The sequence below is a fragment of the Panthera tigris genome, chromosome D2, assembly GCF_018350195.1.
Source record: "Panthera tigris isolate Pti1 chromosome D2, P.tigris_Pti1_mat1.1, whole genome shotgun sequence".
Taxonomy (NCBI): Eukaryota; Metazoa; Chordata; class Mammalia; order Carnivora; family Felidae; genus Panthera; species Panthera tigris.
The window spans coordinates 34,164,748-34,192,193 of record NC_056670.1 but is presented as its reverse complement, the minus strand read 5'-3'; the positions used below and the strand labels follow the sequence as shown (position 1 = coordinate 34,192,193).

General features: G+C 34.3%; 2 protein-coding genes across 9 annotated transcripts in view; one reads left to right on the top strand and one right to left on the bottom strand.

Annotated features, from left to right (window-relative positions):
- The window catches only part of ADK (adenosine kinase), a 517,527-nt gene that overhangs the window by 338,386 nt on the left and 151,695 nt on the right, over positions 1 to 27,446 (bottom strand). For all 8 annotated transcript variants that reach the window (XM_007095644.3, XM_007095645.3, XM_042961034.1 and 5 more), the window contains one exon: positions 13,943 to 14,021. In XM_007095644.3, coding sequence (XP_007095706.1) covers positions 13,943 to 14,021 — 79 coding nt within the window. The remainder of the gene's footprint in view (positions 1 to 13,942; positions 14,022 to 27,446) is intronic.
- On the top strand, positions 5,562 to 5,963 carry LOC102954789 (40S ribosomal protein S27-like). The gene has a single exon (XM_015543634.2). The coding sequence runs from the start codon at positions 5,653 to 5,655 to the stop codon at positions 5,902 to 5,904; it is 252 nt and encodes an 83-aa protein (XP_015399120.1). The 5' UTR covers positions 5,562 to 5,652; the 3' UTR covers positions 5,905 to 5,963.

Genomic DNA, 27,446 nt, shown 5'->3' with positions numbered 1-27,446 from the left:
TGAATGTCTTCTAAGTGACAGAGATTGTTGGAAATGCTGAGGGTAAACAACAGAGAACAAAACTGACAAAGCGCCTGACATCATAATGCTTATATTTTAACAATAAGCTAAAACTAAAAATAAATTATGTAATCAACTTAACAGTCACTTTTTTTTTAAATGTTTATTTATTTTTGAGAGAGAGACAAAGTGTGAGTAGGGGAGGGACACAGAGAGAGAAAGGAGTCACAGAATCTGAAACAGGTTCCAGGCTCTGAACTGTCAGCACAGAACCCAACGCAGGACTGGAACTTGACAACAGCAAGATCATGACCTGAGCTAAAGTCAGACACTTAACCAACTGAGCCACCCAGGTGCCCCTCAACAGCCATTTAATCTAAGTTGTAAAAATACCAGGATTAGAATAATTCTTCCCTGACACAGAGCACATACCTTCAGAAATCAAAATTACAATTCTCCGAAGAGTTTTCAAATTCTTGTTACTGCAATAGCATATGAAAAAGGGATAGACAAAAGAAAGGAAGAAAAAACAAATGCAATTTTCAGGGAACATGAATAATTATCTAGAAACTCAAAGGAAGATATTAGCTAAAAAAGTAACAGAATCAGTAAAGGAATGTTGTATCTGAGTATAAAATAACTCTTCCTATACCAGCAATATATATCTCTTCCTATACCAGCAATAATCACCTGGAAAGCATGGTAAAAAAAAAAAAAAAGGATGTCATTTTAAAGTTGTAGGAATAACAACAAGAATAAGAATGATATCACACTGCATGATATTTACAACATATATGAACGTACGAGGATCTTTTTAAAAAATTATAAAACTATTGGGTGATTAAAAAAACATTTGACTCAGTAGAGATACGTCATTCTAATGTCATTTGACTACATCAAAACACAACATAAAAATGTCTGTTACCCCCAAATTAATTTAGAACATGTACAAAATTCCCATCAAACCACAGGAGGATTTTTTCAAAATACAGATAAAATTATTCTAAAGATCATTCTGAGGAAAGACTAAAAATAGAAAATAAAATTTTGTGGAAAAGATAATGTACAACTACGTGGACTAAATATTTTAGCAATAATTTAAAGGTTTCTGAATCTGAGAGATACGGATTACTAATTCTTCCCTGGGGGGGCAAGGCACGGCGGGGGGGGGGGGGGGGCGGGCACAGGGCTGAAGATAAAGAGGAGGAGGAAGTGACCAAGATAACTGTATTAAAAACATGTTTCCAATTTCCTCTCTCAATGTTAATTACCTCAAGCCCTACAATCCTAGTAACCAGAGACAGTTAAAGAAATCCCCCACCCCTTTGTGTTCCTGAAATAGTTTACTACAAGGAATCATTCTTCCTCATGTGACTAGAAAAGATTCACAGATAACTCCCTTGTTTCCCTTATGACAAGGCTAGACACAGACGTTCCAAATTCCCATTCTTTGCTCAAAAATGATTACTTGAACTATTTGTACCCAATGATCTCAACAAAATATCTGTTACTGGGACTTAACCAAAGGTTAGTTACAAAGCTTCTCTACTTCCCTGAGACCCCTGAACTTTGACCCACCCCCACTCTTAACCAGCATACAACCTAACAGCCCCTCCTAAGAACAGACTGATCTCAAAGTAAAACATTCTCTGTACTATCCAATCACTCCACCTCTACCCACCTATATCTATTCATTCCACTTCCATACAACAGGTTCTTTCTAGAATATTCCCTCTTCCTTCTACAAGAAAAACCTTTTCTGCCTTTCTTTTTTAATTTTTTCAATGCTCATTTATTTTTGAGAGAGACAGAGAGAGAATGGGAGCTGGAGGGGCAGAGAGAGAGAGAGAAAGACACAGCATCCAAAGCAGGGTCTAGGCTCCTAGCTCTCAGCACAGAGCCTGAAGTGGGGCCAAACCCATGGACCTAGAGATCACGACCTGAGCTGAAGTCAGACACTTAACCAACTGAGCCACCCAGGTGCCCCTTTTCCACCTGACTTTTAAGACACTTACAGATTCTCAGAATGGTAGCATTTTCCTTATTGCAATAGTCCCCATTCCGCTATTGCAAAGGTCCATTTCCCCATTCTTACAATAACCTTTGTGAATAAACTCTTCCTTAACAGGATTCTGGATCTGGTTTTTATTTAGCAAAAGGCTCTAATTCTGATTTAGCAGTAGCAGGGCAGGGGCAGAGAGAGAGGGAGACACAGTATCCAAAGGAGATTCTAGGCTCCAAGCTGTCAGCACAGAGTCCCAAGTAGGGATGAACCCATGGACCTAGAGATCACGATCTGAGCTGAAGTCAGATGCTTAACCAACTGCGCCACCCAAGCACCCCTTTTCTACCTGACTTTTAAGACACTTACAGATTCTTACAATGGTAGCATTTTCCTTATTGCAATAGTTCCCATTCCCCTATTGCAAAGGTTCCTTTCTCCATTCTTGAAATAATCCTTATGAATAAACTCTTCCTTTACAGGATTCTGGATTTGTTTTTATTTAGCAAAAGGCTCTAATTCTGATTTAGCAATAGCAGGGCAAGGGCAGAGAAAGAGGGAGACACAGAATCTGAAGCAGGCTCCAGGCTCTGAGCTGTCAGCACAGAGACTGATGCGAGGCTTGTACTCATGAACCATGAGATCATAATCTGAGCCGACGTCAGGCGCTTAACCAACTGAGCACCCAGGTGCCACTTCTAATTCTGATTTAGATAATAAAGTGTAAAAGTAAGGATAATCTAGGATCTACTTGACTAGAGGTGTAAGTGTTCATGATCAGAAGGTCAAATAAATAACACAAAAGGGAACAGAGATTCATTCATTTGCCCATTATATGGTAAGTACTGATTGGGTTATATTAATCCATTAATGAATAAATGGGGGGAAAAACCATGACCAATGATTTGCATGGTGTTAAAGGGAAAGATGAAATTAATGACAGGATATCACAAGCAAATGTACAGACTTAGCTGGGTTAAGCTATATAAAGAGATATATATGTTCCTATAAGAACTTCTAACATAGGGAAATGAAAAGTCAGAAAAAGCATTTATTTCTGGAAATGACAGGTATATTTAGAAGGGATGAGAGAAAAAATGGCATGGTAAAAAGCATTTTAGGCAAAGGAAAGTACACATGGGAAGGTGAAGACTAACAAATATCTAACTCTAAGACTAAACAGAACAAACAGGTTCACAGGACTTGATAAAAAGTGGTGTTTGCAGTGATTCTTGATTCACTGGCATCCAGAAGCATCAAGGCACTCTTTATATACTTGTAGTGGCCTAGGCCATGGGACAAAAAGAGGCTGATTGTAATAAAAAACTGGTTTTGACAACATGCTCTGAGCTTTCTGTGATGTTTACTTAGCTTAAATACAGACATGGAAACCTAAGAAAATGTGAGGAAAATTACTGAATAAAGACTGTGGAATTAGGAATGTGGTATGGAAGATAAACATTTATGAAACTGACTTAGGTGCAATAATTAGAGACTATTATCTCATTCTTTAAAAAATTGTTTTACAAAGGGATTTATTATTAATTTCCTTAAATAAAAACTTAGAGTGTTTATATTTAACATAAAATGAATTTAAACTACGTCTTTATTTAAGTACCATGCTCAAATACCAAGAGACTAACATTTCTTTTCTTTTGCATTCAATTAACTATCGATTAACAATCCTTATATCAATTTTAATCAACCAACAAATCTTCCAAGCTGTAAACAAAGAATTTCCAAGTCAGTAACCAAAACAATCTAGCTAACCAAGTAAACATTCAGGAGCTTAGAACAAGTTCAAATTTTATTCAACTTCTTAATCCTTGTAAGAACCAATCCACTAACCAGTTTCAGGCCCCATTGCATTATTTTCTATTTTTGAAATAAGTTGTTGAGAGATAAAAAGGTGTGAAGGAATGAATATCTGGTATATTTTATTGCTTTAAATACAGTCTTATCAAATTGCTGGAATTACAGCTTAAGTTTAATTCAATTAATGGAAAATGCCCACCATATACATTTTTCAGAATGTAATAATAACTACAATTTATTGAGCTCTCATTATGTATAAGTACTGAGTTATATTGTTCATATTTTATAATTTAATTCTAACAACACACTATATTGAGTTAAGCACCACCAAAGAAAAAAATTGTGAAAGATTTTGAAATGGATCAAAAAGATTGCAGGTATTAATAGAAGCCTATGCATTTTTTTTTTTTTTTTTTTAGAGCATAGCCTTCTAGATTATCTGATTCTATGGGGTTGATACATTTTATCACCTTTGAGCTATTTTATAAGTACATAAATTATATATTACTTAGTAATAATTCTTGTCTCTAAATCAGTAAATAAAATGTGATCCTACAGAAAGAAGTGAAACCTGCCACCCCAACAAAAAGTCAGTTTTGTAATACTTGTAGTTTGATTTCACAGAACAAACATGTCTCTGGACTTTGAATTTTCTTTTAAGTCAACTATACTTACCTGTTCACTCATTAATTATGAGTTAAAATTGTTGACATTTGTTCATCTTCTATGAGAGTCATAATTTTATTCTTTTAAAATTTTTAGGCTGTAAATTACTAGTATTATTCCCATTTTTCAAAACAAACAAACAAACAAAAAAACTGAAACTTGAAGTAGTTAGCTGACTTGTCCAAGTTTTTGCTTGCCCAGCTTTGCTTAACTCCACAGCACATCCTCAACACCCCTAATCACTATGCCTTGCTAAAATTTAGACTATTTTGCTTTTTACTTCATTATCTCAAGTATCTCACCATCAAAAGTACCAAAGATCAAAGAAATACTCTAGAAAAGCTGTTCTTTAATTTTTTTTTAATGTTCATTTATTTTTTGAGAGAGAGAGACAGAGTGTGAGCAGGGGAGGGGCAAAGAGAGAGGAAGACACAGAATCCAAAGCAGGCTCCAGGCTCTGAGCTGCCAGCACAGAGCCTGATGCGGGGCTCGAACCCACAAGCTGTGAGATTGTGACCTGAGCCGAAGTCAGACGCTTAACTGACTGAACCACCCAGGCGCCCCCTAGAAAACCTGTTCTTTAAAAAAGATGGCAGTTGACATTTCCACTAGATAATTTAATTGGCAAAGACCATCCTGATTGTCCAACCAACTAAACAAATGAGACTTTTTTCTCCCCAGAGAGCTCTGACTTTATTTTTCAGTTCAAATAAATGAATACATTATCCATAAGACATTTATTTTAATAGTTTCTGAATTCTAATTCCAAAAAAAAGAATGAAAAGGAATGAAACCAAGGCAAGAGTTTTATCCCCTAGATGAAATTAGATACTGTCATTTGTAGTATTTCTTACTGAAGTTCTCTCTGTTTTGCTCTTAGGCAGCAGCAGAAACACAATCTCAAATTGTACCCATGTTTAATGTCATACCATAGAATAATGTACCACATTAAAGGTTATAAGGTATATAGTGGTAACAGAATCTCTTAATAGAAGGTATAATTAAGGGACAAAAAAATCTGAAAGAAAAAAAGGAAGAAAGGAAGAATAAAGAAGAAAGGGAAGGATTGAGTGGGTACGGAAGAGAGGAAGGAAGAAGATGTACACGTTTTGCTTCACATTAAAAAAACCTGACATCTTTTCTTGTGGTAACCACCTCCCCAAGAGAACATGCCCCTCAAAAAGGACCTCCTGTACCCATTCCTGGAAGAAAAGAGGAAGCGTAAGAAGCAGCGACTGCTGCAGATCCCCACCTCCTACTTCATGGACGTGAGGTGCCCAGGACTCTACAAAATCACCACCATCTTTAGCTATGCACAAACGGTAGTTTTGTGTGTTGGCTGCTCCACTGTCCTCTGCCAGCCTACAGGAGGAAAAGCAAGGCTTACAGAAGGATGCTCCTTCAGACGGAAGCAGCACTAAAACCACCCTGAATCAAGATGAGTGGGAAACTATCCCAATAAACAAATTTTTGCTAAATAAATTTTTAAAAAATTAAAAATAGATAAATAAATAACCTCACGTAACTTAGAAAAATGTCACAAACCCATTAAAAATATCATTTCAGAAAACAAAACACTGCTTTCTTCACTTTATTTTAGCTACTAAAGTCTCTCACAATCTAATTCAACAACAAAAGGTGTTAATTCACATTTCAAGTTTTTTCAACTGCAAGGAGAAATCACGCTTTGCATAGTCAACTTTACTTTGTAAGAACCAAATTACTTAAAATTATTCATTTATCTTAAAATTGGCACCAACAAAAACCTCCTTTTTAATGACATAAGGCTTGACAAGCCTCTGTGTTGCATCACCATCTGCCACATCCTGCTCTGATATTTATAAATACAGTTGTGCTATTGATGGTTCTACAACTGTTCCAGGTGTAAGACATTAGAATAGAGAATTCTCTTTGATCACTCCAAAGTCATTTCTTCTTTTTAAATACAAGCAGTCTGGACTGTTCTCAGGTTCCCAGAGGTATGTCTAGTAAAAAGCCTTTTAATCTCTAACTGGTTTGTTCAGGTGAAATAGGTCACAAGAAAAAGAGATAATCAGAAATATATATTAAAACAAAAAAACACACAGATTAACTGCTTTTTTTTTAAGAAGAAGAGAAGTATGAAGCTCTTGATTTTCATCACTTTTAATTTCTAAATACTATGGGACTTAGTTGGAGATGCGACACGGTTCTTGAAATACCAGCTCTACAATTTTTGGCCCAACATGTTTCTGTTTATTCAAATGTAATTTTTGAAACTTAAAAAAAATGTTTTTAGGAACTCAATGTACGTAGTCTGGGCTTTAAAACATAATTCTGAAAGCTGGTTCATTACATGACATTGCATCAAAGAAAAAAAACAAAGCACTCCTCCTCTCTCCTCCAGGTAAAATCCTGTATAAAAATATAAACATCCTGGTACTTAGTTCTCTCAAAATTTAATTAAAAACAAAACAAAAACTTGGTTAAACAAAACTTGGTTAAATTTTCATTAGTAGCTAAATAAAAATATGGAAGCTTATCTAACTGGGAATGAGAGGAGAAACTGGAAAACCAGAAAGTTGATGATCAGAGAACCAGGTTAGGACTTAAAAGACAGAGTAAGGATATAAGAATTCAAGAAGAGACCAAGTTAAATGTTTAATGCTTATGTGAAGAAAAAATTCAGATCTATTACTGATAGTTTTATACATGTGATCAAGGAACAACATCTGTAATGAGAGGTGTCATTGCTACTAATGAAAGACAAATAGAAAGAGGGGTAAGGAACATATACAATTTTAGTAGTTTCCATGAAATGATTTAGACTACAGCAAATAAAGAAGTATTATCTCATGTGGGACCCAAGGAATTTTACAAAAATCCCCTGCCCCTGGACAAGCAGAGCAAGACTAACTCCATTTTGTGCTACACCCACCATCTCATGTATAACCCCCACATGACCTACTTATTGCTTAAGACACTCCCCCACCCTAGTCAAGCCGCTGAGCACACCCTTACTGGAAACTGGCCATTTAGGAATGCAGAACCTCTAACCGCCAAAGAATGTAAACCCCGCCTTTTGCTTGCCAAACTTGCGCGCCAATTCTGACCAGAGTGATAGGCTAGTTCAAACAGTTACTATATGGTAAATTGTAATTCAATTGGCCACCTGCGTGTGGACTGACATGAACGTACAACTTTCTGTGTGTGTTACAATCTCATTGGCCACTGGCCCCCATAAAACTGCTACACCTCATAACCTAGGGGACCAAGTCCCTGCTCCGCTGTGTCGGGTATACTTGGGCCCAAGCTCGAGCTTGCAAATAAACCCTCGTGCGTTTGCATCGGTATCGGCTCCTTGGTGGTCTCTCGGATTTGAAATCAGGGGCATTACACTCATCCCAAAGATCTCTGCTTCAAATGAGAGAAAAATATGCTTTATTTACAAAGATGGCAGGTACTAAAATAATAGAAAAATGGTTACTCTTAATTATTGAATAGAGTCATAAAAATTCATATAGCCTCAACAGTTTGGGGGATAACAGAGAGAAACAATAATTTACTCTGTTAAAAAGAAAAACCACAAGCCCAAAATGAAGTCACTTATGTTAAGAGCCCCATGTATGCAAATCAAGACTTAATACCTAACCTAACTGCAGTTTCCGTACCCCCCAAAATGTAACATTTAACCAGTCAATATGAAATTTCCTGGTCAGCACTGGGAAATGTACTGATAGACCCTTTTCATTCCCCTTAGGAGGGCAACATTCTTTCCTAATAGTTTCCTTTTTTTCTATTCCTTTTCTGCCTTTAAAAACTGATCCTGGGGAACCTGGGTGGCTCAGTTGGTTAAGCCTCTGACTTCAGCTCAGGCCATGATCTCACAACTCAGGAATTCAAGCCTTGCATCTGGCTCTTTGCTGTCAACACAGAGCCTGCTTCAGATCTTCTGTCCCCCTCTCTCTCTGCCCACCCCCCACTTGCATTGTTTCTCAAAAATAAACATTAAAAAAATTAAAAAATGAAATGAAATAAAATAAAATAAAAATAAAATAAAAACTGTTCCTTTCCTGCAGCTCAACAGAGCTCTCCTCTACTTGTGAGATAGGATGCTGCCTAACTCACAAATCATTTAAAGAAGCCAATTAGAGCTTCAAATTTACTTGGTTGAGTTTTGTTGTTCAACAATTCTAATGATGATCTGCTTATAGTTCAGTTAACAAAGGATAAGAAGAAACTTAAAATATTTGATTAGATGCCCAGAACAATAACAAACTTTTAACGACTACAGAACATTAGAAAAATCAGTAGATTAACTTGCAAGAAACATAAAAACAAGTGAACCTACATAACTTAAAACAACATAGAAATACTTTGGAATACCTCATATACCTGGTCATCAGGCTTCTAAAAAATTTAATTATTCAGAAAAAAGCATAAATGTCCAAGGATCAAAAGGTATCTAAACATCAAGAAAAATTGCTGTCTCTAAGAAGCATGAAAGAACAAGTTGGTTTACTCAGAACTACATTTAAAATGATGGATACTTGATTTTCCCTGACAACCTCCAATTCTTTCAAAATTAAAGCTGACTGGAAGAAGTGGAGAGGGTTTATGAAAACACTCAAAACCTCACACATATAGACGAGTCAAAACTGAAGTCTTCTAAGGAAGAGAGAAAAATCTCCAGTAAGGAGAGAAATCAGAAGTTCCAGTTAAAACACCTGGTTTTAAATTCTGCTTTACCTAGTTACTTATCGTGGCATATTTTTGTCTATCTTATTTAATCAGAATCCTTCCTTATCACTAAAACGAAGACATCATCTGGTCTATCACCTAAGTTGTTGTGAGGATCTAGGTTTTGAGAGAGTACACAGTAGCATAAAATAAGGATTGCAAAGAGGTAAGTAGTCCAGGTTTAAGAAAACCAATAGCTCCAGTGTGGGAATATGAAACAATAAGCCACTGGTCTTAAGGTAGAGTAAGCAAGTTTTTAGAATGCTAATCCAAGAATGAACATACCAGACAAAAAAAAATTTTTAATATGATAAATAACTGTGGAAGAAACTGGTAGACAGCTCAAAACCTGTTCTACAGAAACATCAAGAAGAAGAAGAAGAAGAAGAAGAAGAAGAAGAAGAAGAAGACGACGACAACCACCACCATCAAGCAGACCAGCATACGTATTATGGAAATCCAAGGAGAAAGAGACAGGCAAATACAAAATATTTAAAAATAAGATGGCCTAAAACTTCCCAATTTTGAGGAAATACATGAATTTACACATCCAGAAGCCCAATGAACTCCACGGAATATGAATTCAAAGAGATCCATACTAAGACTTGACCAAACTATCAAAGACAAAGAAAGAATCTTAAAAACAGAGACAGAAGTGGATAAATAAGATTAAAAGCTGACTATCGGTAACCACGGAGGCCAGAAAGCAGTGAGATGATATTTAAAATGCTAAAAGAAATGTAAACCAACAATTCTATATCCAGCAAAACTATTCTTTAAGAATAAAGGAGAAATTGAGACATTCCCAGATAAACAAAGCTAAAGGAGTTTGTTAATAGTAGACTTGTCTTGCAAGAAATGCTTAAAAGGAGTCCTTGAGACTGAAATGAAAGGACACTAGATAGTAAACTGAAGACATAACAAAAGATAAAGAACACTGGTAAAGGTAACTGTATAGGTAAATATAAAAGCCAGTATTACCACACTTTTGGTTTGCAACTCCTGTTTTATTCCTGTAGGAATTAAAAGGCAAATGAATAAAATAATTATAAATCTATATTAATGGGCAATGTATAAAGATGTAATTACTGACAATAACAATATAAAGGGGGAGGATGGAAAGGGACTTTTCAAAGGAAGGGACTGTTTGTATGCCACTGAAACTAAGTTGGTAGTAATTAAACTAGGTTGTTTTTTTTTTTAATTTTTTTTTTTTTTTAACATTTATTTATTTTTGAGACAGAGAGAGAGCATGAACGGGGGAGGGTCAGAGAGAGAGGGAGACACAGAATCCGAAACAGGCTCCCGGCTCTGAGCGGTCAGCACAGAGCCCGACGCGGGGCTCGAACTCACGGACTGCGAGATCATGACCTGAGCCGAAGTCGGACGCTTAACCGACTGAGGCCACCCAGGTGCCCCCTAAGATTTTTTAAAAGAAGAGAAAAAAAAGTGGGATTAAACAAATATTACCAGTATTTAGAAAAAATAACAACGACATGTTTCTTTTTGTCCCATGAAATAAAATAGTTTTATGCTTTGTGTCTCCTTTCCAATAATAACACTTCCCTGTACCGAGTAGAACCCTTCTTTTTAGTGTGGTAAAATTGAGTATCGTTAAATGTAAATTTCACTTTGACCACTCTGCTTGTATCAAGTCCATATTCTTGGTGTCAGTCCTGTGATGGTATCAAGCTAAATACCCTCTCAATAAGCACAGAATACTTAGGATTATAATTACTAGTAATGGCAGGTACTTAGATATGTAAGAAATTGTTTCAAACTCCGCAAAACATCCATCTATTTTGAATCTAAATGCTTGTTTTGGTATTCCAACTGTTAATCAATCATGTCTTTTGCATTGATAGATTAATTATCTTTGCTTTCCATGTGTAAAATAAATACCATTTCAGAAGCACACTAGTAATTTCAATTTATGCTATCAAAGTTGCATTCCAAATGAGTTACAGTTTTAGTAAAGACATTGAGAGGATCTTATTTAACTTGGCTGTCCTTTTGTGGTGACTTTTTTTCTCCACCTTGAGTTAGGAAGCAGTCATGTTACACAAAAAATGAGACATTTGTTTGTTGTATAAGTTTTTTCTAGTCTCCTTATGGCTTCTTCAAATATCATCAAACATTTTTGGAGAAATGGCATAAAAATTTCTGTTTTAGTATAATCTTTTTCTCCGTTCTCATCCTCAATGTATTGCCAAATTAGACAAGGACATTCTTCCTGTCTCACACTTTAAAAATATTTTACTGCAGGATATCTTTTCTAAGTCCAACAATAATTATAGCCATTCTTTAGGCACATGTCCAAGGAGGCTATCTCCTTCCATTTCTTTAAAGTCAAAAATCACATTAAGTGTACCTGTACATATTGAGAACATTGAAAAGTGCCCTAAAATGTTCACTATGAAAGCTTCAATATCAGAAGTAAGCAAATCACATCACATTTTAGCAGTGCTATATACAAAGGGCGCAAAACACTTTGCAGATAAGATCTTTTATTTTATTTCTTAAAAAAATTACACTGAATGAAATTGTCCAAAATTTAAATTTGCACTGTCTGTCAAATACACAGATGAGTAAAGTCTAGAATTATATTTGGACATCTCAACAATCTTGTTTTATGTTGCCTGTGGTTTCACTAAAATCTTTAAGAATATGATTTAACGGACTTAACAAATCAAAGTATCTAAGAACTAAACGGAACATTTTCTTGTTGATATGATTTGCCATATCGATGGATATGTCAAAGTGTGGTTGTTGCTTAGATCCATCCAAATGAGCTCTATATTGATTGTGAAATGTTAAACTTTATTCCCTGTATGACTTTTAGTTCTTCTTTCATAGGAGTTTTGATCTTTGCAAATTAATGCTCCCTTTCATTATATTTCCATTTGACATATTTTTCCACAGCTACCATGTAAAGTATTATTAAACCACAGAACAAGGAGAAATTCACCTAACCTTGGTATTGTGTGGGGAGGTTACCTTGAAGCACTATGTACCTCCACGTACATAAATACGCCAGCTATTCCAGAGGGCAAAGAACAAAAAGGGCCTACCAACTAAATCATGATGCTTACATTACACATTTATTCATTTAAAACAAACAGCAGGAAGCAAGGGGAAAAGCTGGGGTTAAGTTAACACTCACGGTATAACACCTTAGGATGCAATCAAGTTATAAAGGACCTCAACTAGCTGAATGTTCACCTATTTCCCAAACTACTTGATTATTTACTATCTATACTTAAAAAAAATCCCATGACTTTTGTCTCAATCTTATAAGCTACCAGTTTATTATCTATGAATCCTATCCACCCTGTTTTTCTTATTTCAATGGAAGAACTGAATATTTCAAAATATGTATTATATAAAACACATAGATACAGAAAATATATATTTCACATGGTATATACCATCAAAAAATATGTAGAATTAAGTGGTCTGTGAATAGATGATCCCTGAATTCTTACCATATCATATATTTTATCCTATTTTAGATCTCCAGTTCACAGAATCTGGCAGACATTGTGAGCATAGGTCTATGGGGCTTATAGTTGCTGCCCAGTACGTGCTTCTTTAATAATGTAGAGTGATAGAAGAAATGGAAATCAATAATCAAGTTGTTTTGTGGGTGAAGGAGAACTCGAATGGAAAGAAAAATCCCGAACCAACCAATCAAACACATTAATACAAAACAAAACCCAGTACTTTCCCTGGTGGGTATCCCTGTCAACTCCTTTCTAGTGTATTTGCCTATACTTTTTAGACCACTCTAAACTAAACCTCAATGTCCTCATTCAACAAGACCATATCAGAATTAGATATAACTAAGACCATATCAGGATCAGCCACTCTAAGGTTCTAACTGTATTTTCAGATTTTTCTTAAAATTTAGACAAGAGAACTTAAGTTACCTAGCACAATGACTAGCACATATACCAGAAGCTCAATAAATATATGCTTTATGTACAAATGAATCAGTTCCTCCTATTACTGACTTTCAAGGAAAATCTGAGAAATTGTCCTTCTAAAGGCAAGTACTTCTAAAGTGCTGTTTTTGAAAACTGTGGTTATCCTAGACACAAATTATAATTTGGTAATTATGTATTTGGATTATCAGTCAGATGGAAAGGAAAAGTACTCTCAAAATATTAGGGGAACTGAAAAGCAAACAAAATCTTCAACTGAGGGCTAGATTGAAATTAGTATTTTTAAGTAGAGGAGAGCCACAATTCCTGTCCATAAATGGGTAAATTTAAGTTTTGTTAAGATAAAGAAAATTCAGAAAAGCCATAAAGTTTAATTATATTTAAAAAACTAAGAACTTTGGCACAGTAAAATACACCACAAGCAGATTTTAAGTATGAATAATAATTACTTTCAACAGATAATTTCCATAAAATATAAAGTATTTCCGTAAGTCATTAACACATTAAAAAATATAAAATAAACAGTGAATTAATTCAATAAGTAATTAAGAAGAAATATAAGTGAACAATAAACATATTAAAGCATGTTTAAGCTTACCAATAATCAAAGGAATACCAATTAAAGTAAGATAATTTTTGCTAATTAGATGGACAATGACTGCTAAAATCCCAATTCAAAACCAACAAAACTATTCTGTAGCAATAAAATATAGATTGGAACAATTATGTACAATGACCATAAATCTAGAATCATTTCGAATCTATTTCTTTGTAACTTTTAAAATAATTAACCAACCTGTGCCACTTTAATAGAATTCTGGGTAGAACCACCAGCATGATATTCGACTTTGAATTTTTTTACAAGTTCATCAAACCTACAAGAAAATCACAGTAGAAAAAAGTAAGTTAGCATCTGTCAGTTGTCACAATGCAAATTTTTCTGATTAGAAGCACACTGAATCACCATTAGTAGAATATTTTCAATTATATAATTATGTTGAGTAAATGAATTAAAATATATATGAAAAACAAGCATGCTGAATTTGTACTTATGAAAATTTTTCTACAAATGTACAATAATAAGAATTTAAAATATATAAACTGTCCATAATTAACCACTATACTAAAAAGGTAAAAATACAAATTCATAAATTATTACTTATAAGCAATGCATATTTTCCCATATTAAATGTTGACCTCCAGAATCTTTACAAATGTAAATTCTAGTAAGTTTAAAAAGTTTTAGATATCATAAAGACAATTAGTTTAAAATGTAAAGAACTGGGAAACCACACATTGGGGTATGATTCTAGGCAAGCTGCTTGGTGACATAATTTCTGTATCTGTCATATAAAGACACAGACAGTAGTGATCTAAAGCTTTATCTAAGTATCTAAATATCTAAAGCCATTATTTTGGCATCTGATAAAAGCTATAGAACTTCTCTCCAGGAAAATACATACATCCACTACACATGAAACTTTCATGTACCAGGCAAAAAACTACGGACACTGATTTGAATAAATCTCAAATTAGATGGCCTTTATTAATCTGGATTTCAAATCAATATTCCTTACTGCATGTCTTTAGCATGTTAGAGATATCCAAGGGGCGTAAGTATGTACTTTAATTTCAAAGGACTAAGAAGCTTTGGAGGGAGACAAGGATGAATACACATGAGAAAATACAGAAAATTAGAAACCACCAAATTATCAAAAAACAGAATATATGCAATGTAGACAGCAAGTGCTAGAGGAGGTTGGTCAAAAAAGGGAGATTGGGATATGAATAGAATATTCAAGGAAGGTTTCAGTATTGACAAGTATTTTCAAAACTTTAAAAACAAAATACAGAAGTAGATCCTTTCACTAAAATGAAACATTTCACAGAACCTCAAAATACCAAAAAGACAAATACAGATATGGTTATATTAGGAATAGGAAAAATGGAGTTATACCCACTCCCATACATCCAACTACCTTGGGATTCCATCTGTAAAACACTGAGATGACAATAAACACAACTAGCAAACCTGCCCAGAATTTTGACAGCAGAATTCATATGACACTAATAATACCAATGTAATAATAACAGAAGAAAAGGCAAAATATATAGGCACAGATGCAGAGGTAGGTAGCTGCAGTAGCTCAAGGGAAGTTCCCTTCTACTTAGGTACTTTTTTTTTTTAATGCTTATTTTTGAGAGAGAGAGAAAGAGAGCACGAGCAAGGACAGCAGAGAGAGAGGGAGACACAGAATCTGAAGCAGGCTGCAGGCTCCACACTGTCTGCACAAAGGCTGATACAGGGCCTGAATCCACAAACCATGAGATCATGACCTGAGCTGAAGTCGATGGTGAACCAACTGACCACCCAGGTGCCCCTCTTCTACTTACTTTCTGAACTAGACAGGTATCAGCTAAGCGTGATGTTAGAGATTGGAGAAGAAAGGGAGAGTGAATGGATAAAGTAAATATACAGTGATCAATTGCTAGGTTCATTTGAGGTCCCTCCACTGTCAAAAGCCAATTCCTCCAAAGGTTTTGGATCGTATTTGTAGTGGGTTGAATTGTGGCCTCCATAAAGATATGTTCCCCCATAACCAGTGAATGTAACCTTATTTAGAAAAGAAGGCTTTGGAGATACAAGTAAGTTAAGGAGCTTGAGATAAGATCTTCCCTCCTACATTACCCAGGAGGGGCCTAAGTCCAGTAAGAAGTCTTCTCATAATGGACAGAAGAAAAGACACAAAGGAGAAGACCATGTGAAGATGGAGGCAAAGACTAGAGTGATAAGGAGCCAAGGAACGCCAACACCCACCAAAAGCTGGAAGAGGCAAGGAAGGCTACAGACATTCAAATTTAAACTAATAAAGTTAAATAAAATTTAAAATTCAGTTCTTCAGGGGCACCTGGGTGGCTCAGTTGGTTGAGTACCTGACTCTTGATTTTGGCTCAGGTCATGATCCCAGGGTTGTGGACAGAGCCCAGCACTGGGCTCACACTGAGTGTGGAACCTGCTTAAGATATTCTCTCTCTCTCTCTCCCTCTGCCCTACTTGCATGCTCTCTAAAATAAAAAACTAACTTGGGGCACCTGGGTGGTTCAGTCAGCTAGGAGTCTGACTTCAGCTCAGGTCACGATCTATCTCACGGTTTGTGGGTTTGAGCCCCGTGTCGGGCTCTGGGCTGACAGCTCAGAGCCTGGAACCTGCTTTAGATTCTGTCTCCCTCTCTCTCTGCCCCACCCCTGCTTGCACTCTGTCTCTCTTTGTCTCTCAAAAATGAATAAACATTAAAAATAATAATAAAAGAAAAAAAATAAATTAAATTAAAAAACTAACTCATTAAAATTCAGTTCTTCAGGCACACTAGCCATACTTCAAGTGCTCAGCAGCCACGTGTGAATAGTGGCTATCAAAGTCATACACAAATAAAGAATATCCCTTTATTACAAAAAGTACTGTTGGAACTTCCACTGAGGTACTGGAAGAGTTCAATAACAAAATAAACAGAGTAAACATGATCAATTCTAGAGCTGAAATGGACCTAAAAGAACACCTTCATTTAAGAAATGGGAAATGGGGCACCTGGGTGGCTCAGTTGGCTAAGCGTCAGAGTCTTGATTTCATTTCAGGTCATGATCTCGCAGTTCATGAGTTCAAGCCCCATATTGGACTCTGTGCTCACAGTGTCAAACCTGCTTGGGATCATCTCCTTCTCTCTCTGTCTGCCTGTCTCTGTCTGTCTCCCTCGCTCTCTCTCTCTCTCTCCCTCTCTCAAAAGATAAAAAATTAAAAAAAAATGGGAAAAGTTAGACATAAAGTTTGATTGGATTGCCAGAGGTCACATATGGCACACTGGTGAGTCAAAATCAGAACTGCAGTGTCAAAATTACTTGTTAATTAATTACAAATACACACAAATCAGGGTATATTTTTTATCATTTCAGTCAGTAGAGTTTTCTATAAAAACCAAAATTTTGTTTATTAATATTACTTTTGGAATTAGTTCAAGTATAAAAATTATAGGACCTCATATTTCAAGATGGATGATGATGCATATGTTTGCATACTTTCCCAAGTCTTACCAGATGTCAAAAAACATGTTTTATATATATTTATACATATATATTTATATATTTACCTATATATGAAAAAACGTATAACAATACCACAAAGCAAGCAAAGAGGCCAAACACAGACCACAAATTGAAGAAATAATAAATACTAACTTTACAGAAAGAAAACATAATAGAATTGACAAAGCAGTGATAGGAGACATAAAAAAGTAATTCCTTTAAACACTCCATTTGGAACACTGTCCAGCCTCTCCTACCTTACCCACAAGAGTACAATTTGTTTACATGTTCCAATTTGTTGTTGAAAGTCCTCCATATCCCAAATAATTGTGTAGCTTCCTAGCCTACCTGAAAATTTTTTTTTCTTTAAAAAACTTTTTTTGGGGTGCCTGGGTGGCTCAGTCAGTTAAGCGTCTGACTTCGGCTCAGGTCATGATCTCGCGGTCTGTGGGTTCAAGCCCCGCGTCAGGCTCTGTGCTGACAGCTCAGAGCCTGAAGCCTGTTTCAGATTCTGTGTCTCCCTCTTTCTCTGACCCTCCCTGTTCATGCTCTCTCTCTGTCTCAAAAATAAATAAATGTTAAAAAAAAATTTTTTTTAACTTTTTTTTGGTAGCAGCTTTATTGAGATACAATTCGCTCATTTGAAGTCTACAATCCAATCATTTTAAATATATCCATAATTGTGCAACCATCACCACTATCAAGAATATATTCATTAACTCATAAAGAAACACACAAACCTTTAGTTACCAAAACCGAATATCCCCATCATCCTTCCCCACCCTAAATAACTGCTATTCCACTTTCTATGTCTGTATTTTTGTCTATTCTAGCCATTTCATATAAATATGTGAATGATTTTGTTGACTGGATTCTTTCACTTAGAATAATGTTATCAGTGTTCATACATGCTGCAGCATCTATTAGTACTTTATTCCTGTTTTTAGCTGAATAACATTGTGTTATATGGATATACCACATTTTGTTTATCCATTCATCCATCCCAGATACTTAGATTGCTTTCATCTTTTGATTTGTTATGGATAATACCATAATAAACATTCACATACAAGGTTTTGTGTGGACATAATATTTTCATTTCTCTTGGGCATATGCCTAGGAGTGGAACTACTGGGTCAATTTAACTTTTAACTATTAACTTTAACTTTTGAACTTTTTGAAGAACTGCTGCACTATTTTCCATTCCTTTTTAATTTTTTTCTCAGAGAAAATGCAGAAAAACCTGCCTGCCTAATTATATGAAAAAGAAGCAACTAAAAAATAACAGAGTTTCTATAAATTAGTTTTACCACTTCTGAATTTTTAAAAATATCAATAGTTGAGTGAAGGACCTGAGCGATAAAAACGGCTTTGGATAAAAAATAAGATGAAGGTAAGAAAGCTGAAAATACCCGGGAAAATACCCAAAATCCGTAGGAAATATAAGAGATGAAGAGTATGAAAGAAAAATTAAGAAGCACAGAGAATGGATCAGGTAGCCCAAGATCCATTTAAGAAGAATGATGGGGAGACTAGAGATAATGAAGGGTAAGAAAGAAATTCTAGAAAAAAATGTTTTCAAAAGAGAAAAAATATATAATCTTGAGATTTGTTCAAATGTGAAGCAATTCCATTAGGGAGGGGACTAGGATCCATATTTGGACAATACCTTATTCAATTTCAGAATTCTTCATATCAAGAGAAAACCTTAAGAACTTCTAGAGTGAAAAATAACAGACTATCTGAAAAGGAGTAAGAATCAGAGTACATCAGATTTCTTAAAGAACAGAGGATGCTAAAAAAAAGCAAAAAAACAAAAAAAAAAACCCACATTATATTCTATGCTAGAAGAAAAAAAAAGATTTTCAAAATAGAATTCAATATCCACTCAGATTATCAACTCATGATAAGGGAAAATACAAGCTTCACATGTAAGTACTGGCAATTATGAAAAGAAAAGTTACTAAGGAGGAGGTGTAACAATCAAAACAAAACATAAGAAAGGAGATAGCATGGGTTTACAACAACAACAACAAAAAAAGGGAAAAAAGTGATAACTGTGTATAACTTTGAAAAAGTAAAGGAGTCCAAAAAGAAATTAAAGGAGGAACCATTACATGTAAAATTATTACATGTAATAAATTTTATTACATGTAAAATTCTTCCTTAAGTAGCAAATATTTTAATAACAAAGTAATGTATTTCTCTTCTATGAATCCATACATACACTACAGTACGTGGTTCTACAAAGAATAATAGTTACCTAGTTATTAGGTTATGAAGGCCTTTTGTCTGGTTTTCAATTTTAGAAACTATGCTGAGATAAAACATGTAACATTTAATTACAATTGCAAACATTTGTAATACTTAATAACATTTACAAAATATAAAAACATTGTATATACATGGACATTTTGAATGGAAGAAGAGAAAGATGAAAGAAAAAGTTTTCTCATTTTCTCTCCTTCAGTTAGAGTTCATAAGTATCTCAAATGTTCATAATCAAATTTTCAAAAAAGATTTTAAGTACACTGTTTAAAGTCATAAAATCAATCAGTAGGAAGATTAAAATGTATGAAATAGCATAAAGAAAGCAATGAGGAAGGAAAAAGAGAAAAATAGTATAAGTGCACTATATTGTTCATCTCCCAGAGGAAGAGTCCATAGACACGTAAATTTGTTAATTAAGGAATATAACTACATTATATAAATTTTATAATGATAAACTAAAAACATTAACTGTTAGTATCTGTAGCTCTGGAGTGCAGAAGAAGGGAAGTTACATTGTTGGGCTTTTTGTGTGATGGTCAGAGGCATCATCATCATAAATAAATAGAAGATAGAAAGGCAGGCAGACATAATGATATGTGTACGCTTGACCATCTCTGGGCTCTTAATTGATTCACTGATGTACATTTCTACCCCTGCACAATCTGCATTTTGTCTTAATTACTATTGCCTTGTAAGTCTTAATGAAAAGCAAGTACCTTCATCTTGTTCTTCGTCATGAGAGCATTGAATATTATTCTTGGTCCTTTGTACTTCTATATAAATGTACAACTAGATGTCAATTTCCAAATAACAACTTGTAGTGATTTTGACTAGGACTGTATTAAAGATATATATGGAAGTTATAACCTTTCTAATATTAAACTAATACCTGATCACAGTGTGCATCACAATATATTTATTTAGGTCTTCAGTACTTCTCAATTAGTTTCATAATTTTTGCCATAAATCTTGTGCATCTTCTATTCAAGTCACTATTATTTCCTGCTTTAATACTACTAGAAGTAATATTTGTTTAAACCTAGTTTTTATTTGTTGCTGGTGTTCAGAAATATAATTCTTTATATAACAATTTTTACCTACCCAAGTTGCTAATATCTCTAATTCCAATAATTATCTGTTTTTGCCGGACATAACTTTTGTGAACAGTGACAATTTTTTCTCTATTTTTCTTGCCTTAGTGCAAAGACTGAGGACCTCCAGCATAACATGCACAGATAACAGTGGATAGTAATGGGCAAACTTAGGCTTATTCCAAACTTTGACCTAATAAATCCTAATGAATCCTGGTGAATGGCTAAGTCTTAGAGGGAAGTATTTAATCTTTCACTTCATTTTTACTGTATGTATGCACTGCTTCTACTAAAGAGTTAAATATTTTAAAATGTTAGACCTCTATCTACTGATATTTTCCATATATTTCAAACGTATAATACAACGCAATAGAATTAAAATATACCTGTGTATATTACAAAATTACCCAATATAAACATATGTGTGTGTGTATATATACACATATAAATAATATATAAAATATATGATTATAATAATAATAATAATATGTAATATATATAAAGGATCTAGAAAAGTACAACCAAGGAGTTAACAGTGGTTAGCTCCAAAGTAGGAGGAATTATGGATCTTGTATACATTTATTTCAACTGTGTAATAAGCATAATAAACTGCTTTGTAATGAAGACACTTTTTACTCTACTTCATTTTATAGTGGAAGAACATAACAATTTTCTACATAAGTATCTAAAAAGAACTACATATAGGACAAAGCAGAATAAAACATAGAGCAGAGAAGTGAGTGATTCTGAATGAAAGAGGCAGGAAAAATTTAACACTTGAACTGGATTTGACAGATAAGGGAGACTGAGGGTAAAACAAAAATATGACATATTCAGGAAACAATTTAAACACAGACTAAAATATAGGTCAAAATCAAAGTAGTAAAAACTGACAAACATAACTCTCTCTGCCACGCTAATAAATGTAGACATTATTCAGTACGCAAGGAGAAATTACTAAACTCTGTTTGCCAACAGTGTGAAAAACAGACTTGTTTTGTTGTTGTTTAATGAAGTCAGCGCTGTTTGGAGGACAGTGTAGAATAAAGACAGGCAGATTGCCACTTTTCAAATAGTTCATACCAAAGATCAGATGTTGAGCTAAGATGCTAGACAGAAATTATTAAACTAAGGAAGCATTTCTGAAGTTGAAGACATAACACGTGATAAATAGCTGGAAGCAGAAGATGTGGTAGAGGGATGACAATTCTGAGATTTCTAGTTTGAATGACCAAGTGGATGATGTTGAGAAGGTAAATACAAGAGAGAAAATAAATTGTATGGAACAAAGGGAATTCCTATATAGTAACAAACAAACCAAGAAACATTTCTATTTAGGGAAGTGATTCTAAGGAGGCAAGATTTGTTTCTTTTTATCTCTTGCAGGGATTAGGAACATAAATTACAACCAGATTTTCTCTCTATACTTTTCTAGCTGACACAAAATTTTGTTTGTCAGTAAATGGTCTACTTTGTGTCAAAACTATCAATGTAGTCAATGGAAAATACCTCAAAAAGATGAAGGACTATGTATCTTTAATGAATAAAACCATAAATTGAGGCTGAAACATTAATGAACTTCAAACTATGATTATAATTTGATACGTAAATAATCTAATCAATTATGTGAAAATATTAAGTATTTCCTATGTTTAGAGATGAAATTGTTTAAAAGCTTTATATTTTATGGGAAACTTCAACATATTTCTATTATGTGATTTTCTTCTACAGGGAGTAAAGTGGCAATTTTAGTACATGATAGATTCATTCTTACTTTCTCCTTTTGGTTAAGCTTCTTTGTCTAAATGGAGTGGGCATGTCTAACACTTCAATCAAATGACTGACAGAAGTGAAAGAACAATAGCTGATCCATTTTCCTACTAGCAGTCTATTTGTGAAACCCAAATTAATAAAATATATACAGCTTTCATAATGTTTAAAAACTTCCAGAGAGAATGTTACTTAAATAAAATGCTACAGAAAAACTGGATTCAGTGCTTATCCAACTTCTAGATGAGAGTTTCTATACAGTGGAAGTAAAAAATGAATAAAAAAAAACTTGATAATGTAAAAATATTTAAAATTTTTCTCTATAAAAGCAAAATTAAACAAATCCAAGCAAATTAAATATAAAGAAATTTTACAATATGAAAAATGGTTATTACATTTACTTTATATAATTTAAAAAAATATCTTAAGATATTATTATGTATTTTGGTATTAATTTAATAAATTAATTCAATTTTTTAAAATGTTAATTTAATACTCTCCTAGGGAAGAGAAATGAAAATATTAAGGCTCAGATAAATGGACAAATTAACAAAAACCAAAAGAATGGATGTTCAGAACAATCAGAGATGCATTTCACATGTTCATTATTTTTTAATGAAATTATTAACAAAAATGACCAGAAAATACATTAACATGCCAAAGGTATTTTTTATATAAGCTTTCTCCTTTTTTATATTTCCTACCATTTACTCATGTGTTTATATTCATTTTATAATGAAAGTGGTTTTATTAAAGAAAACTTTTAAATATAAATTAATGTCACTGGAATGTAATTCAGAATTTCTTGTGGACTAACCTCAAGGAAAAAAAAAAAAAGCAATATGCCATATACTCCTAAAGAAGTTTTTGTACTTGTTCTGATAATGAATAGAACTGAAATTCTAAGTAATGCTTTCCACTCTCATATCACATATTATTACTTTATAAACAACTGATAATTCCTGACAATACGATAGCTATCTATATGTTTTGCTATTTGAGAAGAAAAGTAACATACAAGGAAGTGGAGAAACTTTCAAACACTAATGTTTCGTAGGCAAAGCTGTGACCACTAGTCTTCTGATGCTGGGTTTAATACTAAATCTTCTGAGATACAGGACCACCTCAGCATGGTACTATACACAAGAAAAGATATCAAATGATACAATCATATATGGTGGGGCACTTGGATGGCTGAATTGGTTGAGCATCCAACTTTTGATGTTGGCTCAGGCCATGATCCCAGGGTTGTGGGATAGAGCCCTGCTCCACACTCAGTGAGGAGCCTGCTTAAGATTCTCTCTGTCTCTCTGTCTCTCTCTCTCTCCCTTCCTCCCTGTGCCCCTCTCCCCCGATCATGATCACTCTCTCTGCCCAAAAGAAAAAAAAAATTAAAAGAAATGATCACATATGGAATTTAAAGTCTACTAAAAGATAGCACTGACTTCCTGTAAAAATAAAAATAATACTGAAGATCATAAGCGTGCTACTAGCAGCAGAAAACAGCTTGTAAATGTAGAAAGCTGGGAAGTGACTCAATGACTAACTTAAACAAAGTAACATAATCTGCCATTAGAATAAATCCCTTTAGCACTGGTATCAAGGTACAACTATTAATAGAAATAAATGTGGGAAGGTATATTACAAAGAGATTCATCTTTTCAGAAACAGTAATTGTACTAAGTACAACATGAGCAGATAAGTTACGGGAAGGTCAGTAACTGAAAATTTTAGTGGAACAGAATTAACTGATGCTATAACTGAAAAGAGAGCAGCTAGTTTTGCTGATTATTAACGTGTACTCATCGTTTCCTAAGACTTCCAACTAGTTTGCACTTTTTAAAAAAGTTTTTTAATGTTTATTCATTTTTGAGACAGAGAAAGACAGAGTGCAAACGGGGGAGGGGCAGAGACAGAGAGAGAGACATAGAATCTGAAGCAGGCTCCAGGTTCTGAGCTGGACAACACAGAGCCTGATGCAGGGCTCGAATTCATGAACCGTGATATCATGACCTAAGCCGAAGTCTGACATTTAACTGACTGAACCACCCAGGCACCCCAACTAGTTTCCACTTTGTAAAATGAGGAACAAACAGTAACTGATGTTTCAATGCATTTTAAGAGGTAGATTAATAACAGCATAAATACATACAAAGTCTCACACAATATATACAATGCAATAACCCCACTCTGCTTAGAAAATTTAGCGCTCACAACTAAAGAATACCCACTACACAAGAGTAAAGAAAATCAGGGGTGTGAAAGGTAAGGAGGACAATCTTTTTTAGAAGGTGATAATGAAACAGTGTATATTCACTATACCTTAGAAAAACAATCCCAGGACTCTTAATACCACTATGATCCATACATTTAAAATCTAATGAGGGGCGCATGGGTGGCTCAGTTGCTTAAGTATCTGACTTTGGTTCAGGTCATGAATTCTCTTTCGTGAGTTCAAGCCCCGCGTCAGGCTCTGTGCCGACAGCTCAGAAACGAGCCTGCTTTGGATTCTGTGCCTCCCTTTCTCTCTCTGCCCCTCCCCCACTTGCACTCTGTCTCTCTCTCTCAAAATTAAATGTTAAAAAAAAAAAAAAAATCTAATGAAAAAGCCTTACTCCCGTAACCTAAGGATCAAAATGCTCCAGTTCAATTTGGAAGATTCAAAAAAAGCTTCAAAATCTAGGGTATTTTGAATTCCTATCTTCTTCATTCAGTTTTCAGGTTAAGAAACTTCTTTCAAATAACTTTTTTTTAAGCCTAATCAAATAACCCAGACAATACTGTAAGTTGGCAAGAACAATGGCAAAATTATATAAATGTGAGAAACTTAATAGGAAATTTTTGAAATATAAATTTTTTATTTTCTGACATTCCTGAAAAGGTGACTTTTGTTACTAAGCTATTATATTCTTCATATTATATAACATTAATTCCTGACAAGTCTGACAACCTATGTTTAGTCTGAATAGTGAGTCTTGCATAGTGAGTCTAGCAAATAAGGGTACCAAAGCATTGTTCATAATTTCTGACTTAAATATGATTGACCAATATTTCAAAATATACTTATTGTTATAGAAGACTTTTCAATATTTATTATAAATATTAACTTTCCAAAGGATATAATATCCCAAATATATATTAAAAACTTTCAAAACTCATTAATGAGGAAAAAAATCCAATAAAATGGCAAAAAATTAATAGCAACATTTCCAAAGAAAAGATACAGATGACAAATAAGCATAGATTTTAATATCATTGGTCATTAAAGAAAATCCAACTTAAAACCATAAGGAAATACATCTATTAGAATGACTTAAAAAAAAGTGGCAATATTAAATGCTGATGAGGATGTACAGCAACTGAAACTTTCATAAATTGCTGATGGAAATAAAAAACGACACACCCTCCTTAGGAAACAATTTGGAAATTTCTTAGGAAATTACACATACAGTCACCAGACAACTCAGATACATGACTATTTAGAATAGCTTTATTTATTTATAATCACCAAACACTTAAAACAACCCAAATGCCTACCAAGTAGTGAATGGACAAATTGTGGTATATCCATGTAAGGCAAGCTCATCAAGTAATAAAAACAAATAATACATTCAAGAACATAGATGAATCTCAAAATACGCTATGTGAAAGAAGCCAGGCATAAAAGGGCTACAATACAGTATGATTCCATTTATTTGACATTCTGGATATGGCAAATATATAGGCAATTTAAATAAGAATAATATACTATCTAGAAAAAAAGAAAGAGGAAATTCCAAAAGTCTCTCTCTTTCTGCATGTATGTATACGCATATATACATATCACCTACCTACACAGAAAGACATACACAGGGACACTCATAGATACATGTGAAACACATGTGAAACTCAAAACAAGCCTATGAGACAAGTAAGATGAATTCAAATATCCCAATTTTCTAAGACTCAGATTTAGACTCTTAGTGACTTGCTTTTTAAACTTTTGATTTGGAAATAACTTCAAACTATGGAAACACTAAAGCATAATACAGAGAATACCTATATACCTTTTACCAAGATTCATCAATTTTTAACATTTTTAACATTTTTCTCTTTTTCTCTATAGATACATATTTAGTTTTCACAAATCATTTAAAAAGATTGTATAAAATGCACTTTTATTATTTATAATATCTCAGTGAAAACCTCCTAAGAAGTTGAAGTTTGTATCTGTGAAATCATTTGATTTTATGAGTTCATATGGATATCTCCAATTCCAATCTAACACAGTTCAAAGCCATGGTCTTCTCCCATTCTTTGTTATCTTTTTCCCAGTATGTATCTCTCTTCTTCTCCAGTTAGATCCTTGGCTCTGAGGTCCAGGATAGAATTCAGTACTTATACTGGACAAGCCCCTTAAAGGGCAAAAAATAGAAATCTAGAAGCACCTGGGTGGCTCAGTTGGTTCAGCGTCCATCTTAGGCTCAGGTCATGATCTCGTGGTCTGTGGGTTCAAACATTGCATCAGGCTCTGTGCTGACAGCTCAGAGGCTGGAGCATGCTTCAGATTCTGTGTCTCCTTCTCTCTCTGCCCCTCCCCAACTCACACTCTGTGTCTCTCTCTCAAAAATAAGCATTAAAAATTAAAAAGAGAAATCTAACTGGAAAGGACTGGGGATGGTGCACTGGTAAGAGGGCCTGCTTGATGCTGCTCTAAGTCCAAAGCAACAACAGTCTGGGACCTGTGTCTGGGCTTTTTCTTTTCAGGAGTGATTGTGTCTGTTTTGAACTACATTCTCCACATCCCTCTCTTCTGTTTCACAGTCTCTTAAGCACCCCCTCCCCAAATCCCTGCTCTCCAAAGGTGCACACCTATAGAAGCAATAAGAGCTCTACTGAAATATGATGTTTCTTCCTCTACTTATAAGAAATTAGATTTCTAGTATATTCTGTCTCTCAGCAATTCTGAAGGTGCAGGTTATATGTGATTCTATTTGTATCCTTTGTTTTAAGGATGAAGAAATTCAGACTCATTATCCTCCAAGCCTATTTTAAGTGGCTTTTGATGGATTTCTCACAATTGTTAAGTGGCGCATGCAGGATTAGGAGATC

Excerpts from the sequence above, each read along its gene's own strand:
- LOC102954789 (XM_015543634.2), top strand. The coding sequence starts at position 5,653 with ATGCCCCTCAAAAAGGACCTCCTGTACCCATTCCTGGAAGAAAAGAGG.